The 10,903-nt window shown below is 43.6% G+C and overlaps 1 protein-coding gene across 2 annotated transcripts in view; it reads left to right on the top strand.

Moving 5' to 3' along the window:
* The window catches only part of NBEAL1 (neurobeachin like 1), a 166,548-nt gene that overhangs the window by 96,063 nt on the left and 59,582 nt on the right, over window positions 1-10,903 (top strand). For both annotated transcript variants that reach the window (XM_019523492.1, XM_019523491.1), the window contains 7 exons: window positions 1,646-2,227; window positions 3,205-3,380; window positions 3,761-3,914; window positions 4,578-4,706; window positions 5,414-5,719; window positions 5,830-5,979; window positions 8,141-8,298. In XM_019523492.1, coding sequence (XP_019379037.1) covers window positions 1,646-2,227; window positions 3,205-3,380; window positions 3,761-3,914; window positions 4,578-4,706; window positions 5,414-5,719; window positions 5,830-5,979; window positions 8,141-8,298 — 1,655 coding nt within the window. The remainder of the gene's footprint in view (window positions 1-1,645; window positions 2,228-3,204; window positions 3,381-3,760; window positions 3,915-4,577; window positions 4,707-5,413; window positions 5,720-5,829; window positions 5,980-8,140; window positions 8,299-10,903) is intronic.

The following is a 10,903-nucleotide window of genomic DNA, read 5'->3' as shown; positions in this document are numbered from 1 at the left end:
TAACCTAAACCTACTCTCTAATAATTTGTGTCCATTGTTCCTTGTCATGCCAGGGGGCGCTAGGGGAAACAGTGTCTCCCCTAAACCCTTCTGGTCCCCCCTAGTGAGTTTGTAGACAGTCACCAGGTCCCCCCTCAGCCTTCTCCTGTGAAGGCTGAACAGGTTTAGGTCCTGCAGTCTTTCAACATAGGGTCTGCCCTGTAGTCCCCAGATCATGCGGGTGGCCCTCCTCTGGACCCTTTCAATGTAGTTCACATCCCTCCTGAAGTGGGGCGCACAGAACTGGACGCAGTACTCCAGCTGTGGCCTGACCAGTGTCGCATAGAGGGGGAGGATCACCTCCCTGGCTCTACTTGAGATGCACCTGTGGATGCACGACAAGGTCCAGTTAGCCCTGCCAACCGTGACCTTGCATTGTCAGCCCATGTTCATCTTGGAGTCAGTAATGAAGTAAGTTGAAGGCTTCCCTCATCTACACTGGGAGCTTCTGCTTCCCTGTGCCAGGTAGCCCAGCCAGAGTTTCCTGGCACAAGGTTTTTATATCCCAGCACATGGTAACATAGCCTTCCCTTGCAGGTACTTTAAGCCCTTTACCACGCATCTCTGGCTGGGCTGTCTGGTGCAGGAAAGCCTCTGCACCCCCACTCCTAGCTAGTGCAGCTCTGCACAGGATTTAAAACCCCAGATGAATCAGCCAATGGGTTCTCCCCCACTGGAAGCCTCTGCTCCCCTGTACTGGGCAGCCCAGTGAGGGCTGTGGGGTGGGGAGGGAGGGGGGAAAGCCAATCGGGTTGGGCTGGCAGGACACGTTGGTTAGACTGTTCCTAAAAGAGAACTCTGATATCAAGCATGGTATTAGAGAGAGCAGGGCTGATTCCACAAAGGAAGATGAAAGAAGAGGCTTTCCCTCATCCAGCCTATGGGAAGGCCAAAAATCAGCTTTCTCAGCTACTTACCGTGTGTTAAATTTCAGGCACTATTTAATGTAGAACATGTTTATGGCCCAGTCTAGTCATCAGTTTGGGGAAGAAGCAGGGCGCAGCAGGGTAAAGCCCCCAGCCCATTCTTCAATCTAAGCAGTTTCTGGTCTGGAGAAGAGGTAGGGAGCATTGCTCTACTGTTCCCTTCCCCTTCCAGACCAAACTGAGAGATTGCAGGCATTCATTTTGCAAGAGAGTTTTTCTGCAAGGGACATCTTCTAGGTGTCGACCTGAAAAATCTTTGTCCTGGAAGGCGCATTTCCGGGAAGGTGGGTTTCCCCTGGGAGAAACTGAATGAAAGTTCGTATGCTCCTAATTTCTACCAGGAGAGCAGCAATTCTTGTAGAAGCATGATGCCTGTACATGGCCTAAGTTACTTGTCATATATAGGAGAAGAAAATAATGTGGTTTACTATTTTAATTCGCACAGAATAGATCCACACAGACTTAACTTTCTCAGTGACTGTTTTGCTTTCCATTGTGAAGAATTATCCCTGGATCGCATATTCTAAATGGTCATTGACTAACTGTGTCACAAGACCACTTTTCTGCACCTGGCGTCAAATGGAATGAGACTATAATGTTTATTATTAAAGGCTTGAGTGGCTACCACCATGTAGTATGAGTTAATTTTTACATGCTTTGGAATCTTTTGTTCAATGCAGGTCTTACATCTTTTGCATTACCAGCTGGATGCAGCACAACAGATTAGTCAGCAGTTGGGCTGGCAGGACACTTTGGTTAGACTATTCCTTAAAGAGAACTCTGATATCAAGCACGGCATTAGAGAGAGCAGGGCTGATTCCACAAAGGAAGATGAAAGAAAATTTTCTGCCGAAGAGCTTCGGAAACACTATGCTGACAAGGCAGAGGGGGAGAAATCTGGTGCTTTTGCCTCAGTTAATGGTTCGTGTGATCAATGGAGTTTGGAAAATGGCAGATCTGTAGATGCTACTGCTCCTTTTTCTGGGACACTGCTGGAGGATACCTCTGTGGCTGAGATGGCTTTTAGGACAGAGGACCAAGAAGAGTTATGGCACAGTAATACTTCACACTTGAGTTTAGACCTATCCCTTGTTGACTCCTATGTGCTGGCTGATGGTGGGAATCAAATGACAGACAGCTTACCCAGCACACCATCACCTGTAGAGAACTCTAAACCATTCTCTTGTCAACCTGATAAAGAACCAAGCACTCTAAATGATATGGGCTTCAACCTTGATCTTTCTTTATTTGAATACCAAGGAGTAAGTAATTCTCCCCTTCTTCCTCAAACATGTTTGACTTCCATTTTTATTTTTAATGTTTTTAAAAACCTCACCAGTTGTACTGTTTTTTCTCTGAGAAAAGGGCAGACCAACTGGCTCTTTCACAGTGGGTGGCAATGCTTCTTTTTGCTCAGTAAAAACATGTTTTTGAAGCACCTATATTAAATTGGTTATTTAAAATTGAAATTTTCTTCAAATCTGTGTCAACCAGATTTCCTTATGGCCATGAAAAATTGTGCATGGACCAAAGCCATGGTACCAAGGCTGAAATGTTAAATTTGGGGGTAGAGAAAATCAATTTAATTAAAAATCATAACAAGCCCCTATTGCAGCAATATTTTATGTTAGCATTTTATTTAATAGACCTTTTAGACCAGAGTTTGGGGACCTATGGCCCGTGGACCAGATCTTGCCTATTGAGCCAGATCTTGCCTATTGAGCCAGGATGTCAGTAGCAATTCTGTGGTGTGGGAAATGACACACAGTAGTATTCCTCTCCCTGAGCAGTTTTTCTGCCTTCTTCTGCCCCAGCCCTCCCTTCTCTCTCTCTCTCCGCCTCTCTCTCTCTCTCTCTCTCTCTCTCTCTCTCTCTCTCTCTTGTGCCCCCTTACTGTGGCCATCACTTCTTTTGCTTTTGAATTAGTCCACGGTGGGAGTTGGTGGTGAGGGGTGAGGGGCAGCAGTGGCTGCAAGAAGGAGAGAGCAGCCCTCGGCACAGGAGGGGAGAGCTAAGGCAGCAGCAGCAGAGATGGTGGTCGGGTTACAAGCAGCAGCCTGCTTTTCTTCCCAGCTGCCTCATTTCAGTCCACAACTCCCTGAAGTTTAACAGTCTGGTCTAAAATGGGCATTGGCAAAGATGGATGAAATATGTAATCATTGTATGCTGTGATGAATAACCAACTTTTTTGAGGCTTTTTACACTAAAAAGAGTGCAACTTTTTTTCACTGTTTCCCAGGGATCTGAAGATGACCTCATACAGTTGCTCACAGATGCTTTGCTCTGTGTAATGTGGAAAGGTCTAGAAAAGTCTGATGATGCTTCCTGGATTGAGAGGGGACAGGTGTTTTCTGCACTGACCAAACTGGGGATATCCAATGAGTTGCTGCGACCTTCAGATGAAATAAAACTTAAGTGGGTACCATGTAATGGCATATTTCTTCTTTTGGAAGAGAAAGTGAAAGAGATGGTGTTACGGGTATTGTTAAATTCTGGTGACAGAAGTTTGATAGGTTGTCTTTGATCTGCTGTTGTTCTCATGCAAATATGATCAAAAGCATACCTGTGCATCTGTACCTATTTAGTAATGGAATTTAGTTGACAAAGCTTAAATGTATGCCTCTGACTTGCGTGACTCTATAAGCCAATGAGGTCAAGAAGATTGTTAAAGTAGAAGGGAGTTGCAGCACTACATATGTTTAGGCTCAATTAATTAAATATGTAAGTGGATTTTTTTTAAGCCACTTATTCTCAGAAAATCTAATAGTTGCTTTGGGATTTTCTTTTCCATTTAGCTTGCTAGAGAAGATGCTGGAATGGGCAGTCACTGATAACAGAGATGCTAAAGCTCTCCTAACGCATGCTGAAAATGGCTTTCGGCTCCTGCTCATTGTACAGGATTTTTTACAGGCAGAAGGGCTAGTCAATTCCAATTTGTGGACAGAGAAGGTAATTAAATTTAATATGTTCTCAGATATTTATTAACATGTTGTCAGTTTGGGTGATGTCAGCCCTTTTAATCATGTAATATTTTGTCTATTGACAAGAGATTAAACAGCTTTAGCAGTTGATAGTGAAGCGAATTTGACTGTGCCCCATTTGTGCTAACTTAATAATAAATTACCATTGTGTTTAAGTTAAGTAAATGTGAAAAAGGAGAAAGAAATGGAATATAAATCAGTGACTGAACTAAAGATTAAGTTTTACAGTACCTATCCTTTAGAATAGAACCTTTATAATCAAAGCAATCATATTTATAACTGCTCTACTTTTTGTGGAAATGAAAGTTTATAGTGATAATTTAGAGAAACAGGATTTTTAGCTTTATGTGCAAAAATAATTTCCTTCTTTTATTTATGAAGCAGTTGTTTTATCAAATTGCATTGTATTGCTTTTGAAATGCTGAACTCTGTTAAATTGGTAGTTGTACTTCAGTCCTACAGTATATTTATTTTAATCACTTGGTTTAAGGTACGAGTACAGTCTGGTTTATCTGTAGATTTCTCAGCTCTTCAAAATTACTGTGCAATCCCATAGTTGTATTAGTATCTGAGAACTAATTTTTTTTCTCTTTTTATTTTATGCCATACAATTCTTTCCCTGTTGAAATAGCTCTTGGAAGAGCTGGTGACTCTGATGGATGACCTGTCAATTTGGTACCCCAATGGCCCAGAATCAGTCAAACTCTCCCAAGTGCAGGTGCAGTTGCTCCTTGGATTCATTGGACAAGATAATTTACAGGTTTGTTACTTATTTATGCATAGGGTACTGTGCAAGATGCATGCCAACTATGTATAGTAAAAGCTGTGTTAACTGGCCTGAGTGGGGTAAGGGGGGGTGCTGGGTATCTAAAAATTCTGGTCATCTGAGGCAGGGGTTTTCAACCTTTTTGAAACCCCTTGGGGGGCTGGGGGGGCTGCCATGTGTGAGCATCCTGTTCCCCCTCCACCAAGTGTCTGGCCAGAAATTCCGGTTAATAGAGTATTCTGGATAGTAGAATGCTGGTTAATGCAGCTTTTACTGTATATAACTGTTAGTTAATATAAGGTTTAAGCTTACCACAGTGGGTTTCCTGCAGATATCCTTGACCTTGTAATTTGGACACTTCAACAGCTTTTACCACATGCATATTTACTTCTGTTTGTCCTCATCCCCTTAAAGTAGTTGCATATTTAATTGATTAAATGAAACTGTAAACTTTTTTCCTTGGTACATATGCAGTAGCTACCACAATGGGCCAGTATTCTGGACTGGGGCTTTTGAGCACTTTAGTTCAAAAATATTAGCACAGTGTAGTGAAATCTGATCTGACTTATTGGGAGTTTCTGTATACCTGAGAAGCAGCTTGCAGTATGCATGCATCTCCGGTAAAAAGTTAAGTGCTTGCCACTAGCTTCATAGATTTTTGTGTGTTAATATTGTATTTGCTTTTCTTTTTCTCTGTCTAGGTTTGTGCTATGGCAGCAGCTAAACTAAACACCCTCCTTCAAACTAAAGTAATTGAGAGCCAAACTGAGGCATGCTACCTGCTGGGCAAGCTGGAAGGCATTCTGAGTAGATCAATCAAAGAGAAGACAGAAACATACTCATTCCTAATTCCTCTGGTTCGAACACTGGTATCCAAAATTTACCAACTTCTTTTTATGAACCTGCACCTACCTTCATTGCCTTCTGCCAATGGCAGCCCTTCTTTCTTTGAGGATTTCCAAGAGTATTGCAGCTCTAGTGAATGGCAAATTTATATTGATAAATATGTAAGTGATAGCTTTTTTGGGGTATTCATCTATTTTCTCTTTACTGGGGCAAAGGGAATCTACTCAACCATCTTGTTTGGTTTTTTCCCCAAAATATTTTTGCTTACCAGATTATTCCATACATGAAACAGTATGAAGACAATACATTCAGAGAGGGCCACGAGCATATGGCACTTTATTGGAAAGACTGTTATGAGGCTTTAATGGTGAATATGCATAAGCGAGACCGAGAGAGGGGAGAAAGCAAGTTGAAATTTCAGGTAAAGTTTTTAAGTTTCTAAAATCTATTTGCAGTGTTTCAGGAAAAAGTGGAATCAGCTGCCAGCAGATGAAGGAATTTATTTGTAAGGTGATCTCTGACCCCAGTATTGTGAGGAGAGAAAAAAAACATACTGATGGCATATCCTATAAATGTGCATCTTGGAAAAACTGCTTTGAAAATTTCTAATATCAAATCAAGCTGTAAAATTGAATTATAGTAGAACATGTATGCCCCTCTCATAATACATTATCCAGAATTATGCTTAGTGTTAGTTGCATCGTTTTAGCCCATTTTGAATTACTGAGAGCTGTTAGTCCCTACTACATTATGTCTTAAGCTAATGAATTTTTTAACAGTTATTTTAATAAAATGAAAAAGAGCCAAAATTGTACCTAACATGAACTGCTCCCACATAAATTTTGTTTCCTTTTTTTGTGCAGTGAATTAAGTCAAAACTGTTTTTTCTGTGTTCAGTTAAGATTGAAATTTAGTAGTAAAGGTACTGCTTGCAGAAAGAATAGCAAATGTGGAAGAATAGCAAATTGCTTGCAGGAAAAATAGCAAATGTGGCATGCAACCAGCTTGGCTTAGTAGAGAACTCTTTGGTGAGCTTAAACAGAAAAAAGAAGCTTACAAGGAGTGACAGCTTGGACAAACAACTTTGGAGGAGTACAAGAATATTACTCAGTCATGCAGGGATGAAGTCAGAATGGCCAAGCACAATTGGGGTTGAAGCTAGCAAGGGATGTGAAGGGTAACAAGAAGGGTTTCTACAAGTATGTTAGCAACAAGAGCAAGGTCAGGGAAAATGTGGGTCTCTTACTGAATGAAGGAGGCAACCTAGTGACAGAAAGCTCAAAAGTCTGAAGTACTCAATGCCTTTTTTTACCTTGGTTTTCACAGGTCAGCTCCCAGAGTACTGCACTGGGCAGTACAGTTTGGGGAGAAAGTGGTGAAAGAACAGGTTAGGGACATTTACAAGTCCATGGGGCTGGATGCAGTGCATCTGAGGAGGCTGAGGGAATTAGCTAATGTGATTGCAGAGCTGTTGGCCATTATCTTTGAAAACTCATGGTGATTGGGGGAGGTCCCGGGTGACTGGGAAAGGGCAAATATAGTGCCCATCTTTAAGAAAGGGAAGAAGGAGGATATAGTGAGCCTCGCCTCAGTCCCTGGAAAAATCATGGAACAGGTCCTCAGAGAATCCATTTCTAAGCACTTGAAGGTGATTAGGAACAGTTGGCATGAATTCACCAGGGGCAAGTCATGCCTAACCAACCTGATTGCCTTCTGTGACAAGATAATTGGCTCAGTGGATGTGGGGAAAGCAGTGGACGTAATATACCTTGACTTCAGCAAGGCTTTTGACACAGTCTCCTACAGCATTCTTGCAAGCAAGCATAGGAAGATTGGATGAATGGACTGTAAGGCAGATACAAATCTGGCTAGATTGTTGGGCTCAATGGGTAGTAATCAATGGCTTGATGTCTAGTTGGCAGGCGGTATCAAGTGGAGTGCCCCAGGGGTTGGTCCTGGGGCTGGCTTTGTTCATATCTTAATTAACGGTCTGGAAGATGGGATGAATTGCACCCTCAGCAAGCTTGCAGATGACACCATGTTCGGGGGTGGCATGTAGTAGATATACTGGAGGGTAGACCTAGACAGTTTGGAGGATTGGGCCAGAAATCTCATGAGGTTAGAGTCTATGATTTCTAGGTAACTGTTAATTACAGTGAACAGTACAGTGGTTACATTTATTTATCTTTCCTTGCATCATATAAAGGATCCATATATGAGGTCTTTTCTTTGCCAGGCCACTAAAGCTGATAGTCTAAATTACATTATAAAAAGCCAGAATGGTATTGAAAAATTCTAATGCTTCTGAAACCATAACTGGAACTCAAGTGCAGTCCATTTTGCATCCTGAACATGCAAACTCATTTATACTTTACACGTTTCATATAGCCAGTATCTGTCTTTCATTGTAAAATCTCTGATGTTTAACATACATGTTTTAATTTTGCAGAGTTTGTCAAGTTACTTGACAGTGTTTCCTCTTCACTGGTAGAAATTTATCCTTTGCTTTGAGCAAATGACTTCTGCAAATTCCAGGATTCTTGTAGGAATCTGAGTAAGGCTTATTTCTGGTTTTCTTTCAGGAGTATTTTGTGGAGCCATTTAACCGAAGGGCTCGCCAGGAGAATCTGCGTTACAACAGCACACTAAAACAACTTAATAGTCAGCGGACAGCTATACTGAGACAGTGGAGGGCAGCACAGCTTTACCTCACTTGTGAAAGGGGCCCATGGGCTGAAAGGTTAGGAGTGTATTCTTTTACTTAAATGCCATCTTGCGTCTAAGAGAAAATTGCCCAATCCATTTATTTAATATTTCATACAACTGGAATTGCAAAAGGTATTTAAACTATTTTAGTAGCCATTTTTGGTAGTCCCATTGATTGTTCCATTGAAGTATTCCCTGAATTATCAAAATACCAGTACTAATGTTTAATATGCATCTGATTTTTGGTAGATGAATATCACTGGGTGTATTGCTCATTACATGTGCAATTTAATGCAAAGCAATAAACTCTGGAGCACTTCGAACCAAAGTAAACTGCTTCTGAGCATAGCATCTACACGTGTCCAGGACAACAGCAATATGAGCCAGGGCAGTCACAGTCTACATGTGCATTTCAATGCAGTAAATTACTCTGCTGGAAAGTAGTACTGTCCCAGAGCCGGTTTGTCGTCGAGGTAGCTCTTTCCTCACGCATCACCAACTCCGTACTTGCCTGCCACATCTTGGTGTTCCTCAGTGGGCGGGTTAGTTGGTAGGTCCCTCAATGGCCTGGGTCAGTCCCGACGGTTGCTCACGGGGCTCTGCCACCCCTACAGCCCGGCCTAACGCCACCTTCGTTGGGCCATCTAGTTGTTATCTTGTGGCCTTCCTTGCAGATCTCAACCGCCACCCTGCATTCTTATGCAACTTAAGGAACTTAAAGGGTTGTAGCGCCAAAGCCCACCGCATTATGCGTGCATTATCCGTTTTGGCTGTACTGAGCCATTTCAGGGGTTCATGGTCCATGACCAATGTGAACTCCCTCCCGACTAAGTAATAGTGGAAGTGTTCCAGTCAGGGGTATGTATAAGCACATCATCGCATAGAGCCTTTTTCAAGGCCTGAAAACTGTTCAACATTGCCCTAGTCCACTGGACCCCCTTCCCATGTGGACCCTTCAGAGCCTCAGAGAGAGGTGTTGCTAGCTTCGAGAACTGAGGAACGAATCTGCGGTAGTAATTTACCAGTCCCAAGAAGAATCGTAGCTGTTTTATCGTTTGCAGGGCTTGAAAAGATCGGATAACATGGACCTTGTCTTCCAATGGTCGGATGGTACCCTGGCCCACTAAGAATCCTAAGTACTTCATGTGCTTATGCTCAATTGCACACTTTTGGGGTGTTGCGGTCAGGCCGGCCTTCCATAGTTCGGTCAGGACTGCCCTAAGGGCACGTAGATGTTGATCCCACGACTGGGTGAATATGACAATATCATCGACATACGCAGCCGCGTATTCATTGTGGGGTGCCAGGATGCATTCCATTAATTTTTGGAAAGTTGCTGCCGCCCCGTGCAAGCCGAATGGCATCTTAATGAATTCATACAGGCCCCATGGGGTTCCAAAGGCTGTCTTGGGGCAGTCACAGGGCCATACGGGTATTTGCTAATACCCCTTGGCTAGACCTAAGTGGATATATATTGGGCAGCACCAAACCATTCCACTAATTCCATCACTTGTGGCATAGGGAAGGCATCAAATGTGGCCACGTCATTCAATTTCCAGTAATCGACGCAGAGCCTTAACGACCCATCTGGTTTCCGTATGGGCACCAGGGAACTCCGCCACGGGCTTCATGGTGTCGTGATCACGCTGAGGGCTTGCATTTTCTTTACCTCCTTATGCACCTCCTCTGTCAAATGGTGCAGTATGGGTCACCACCTGTCTCGCACTATCACACCTGGAGATGTCTGAATAGCGTGATAGGTGTCCTTTACCCACCCGGGATCCTCTGAAAAGACTCCCTTAAATTCCTCGAGGACAGCCCCTATATCTTTCCTCTGGGACGCTGTTAGTTCTCCACTTACTTGGACCGCCCTAAAGGGCTTAGTCTCTCCCGTGCCTTGCGCAGAACCCTGCGGTCTGGGACCCTCTGCTGTCTCCTCTTTGAATGCTGACCAACCTTCCAGTTGTCACCACTCTCGCAGCAGGTTGACATGATAAATTTGTTTTGGCTTTAAGTGACCCAGGCGATACACCTCGTAATCGACTGGGCCAACTTGTCTAATGATCTCGAAGGGTCCTTGCCATTGCATTAACAGCTTGCTCAGTGAGGAGGGCAATAGGACTAACACCTTCTGTCCTGGCTGAAACTCCCGCTCCTTCTCACATAAGTCCTACCTTTCATAGTTTCATAGCTTCTAGGGTCAGAAGGGACGTGAGAAGATCATCTAGTCTGACCCCCCGCCATGGCAGGAAAGAGTACTGGGGTCAAACGACCCCAGCAAGGTGTTCATCTAACCTCTTCTTAAAAACCCCCAGGGTAGGAGCCTGCACCACCTCCCTTGGAAGTTGGTTCTAGACCCTAGCCACCCTGACCGTGAAATAGTGTCTTCTGATGTCTAACCTAAATCTACCCTCTGCTAGCTTGTGACTGTTGTTCCTGGTCACTCCTGGCTGTGCTCGGGGGAACAGTGACTCCCCCAATGCCTTCTGATCCCCCCCTGACCAGTTTGTAACAGGCCACAAGATCCCCCCTCAGCCTTCTCTTGTGGAGGCTGAACAGGTTCAGGTCCCGTAGTCTCTCCTCATAGGGCCTGCCCTGCAGTCCCCTGATCATGCGAGTGGCCCTCCTCTGGACCCTCT

Source organism: Gavialis gangeticus, unplaced genomic scaffold, assembly GCF_001723915.1.
Source record: "Gavialis gangeticus isolate Ggan-Ray unplaced genomic scaffold, GavGan_comp1, whole genome shotgun sequence".
NCBI classification, from domain to species: Eukaryota; Metazoa; Chordata; order Crocodylia; family Gavialidae; genus Gavialis; species Gavialis gangeticus.
Note: the sequence above shows the minus strand (reverse complement) of the source record. Positions and strands in the feature narration are given on the sequence as shown.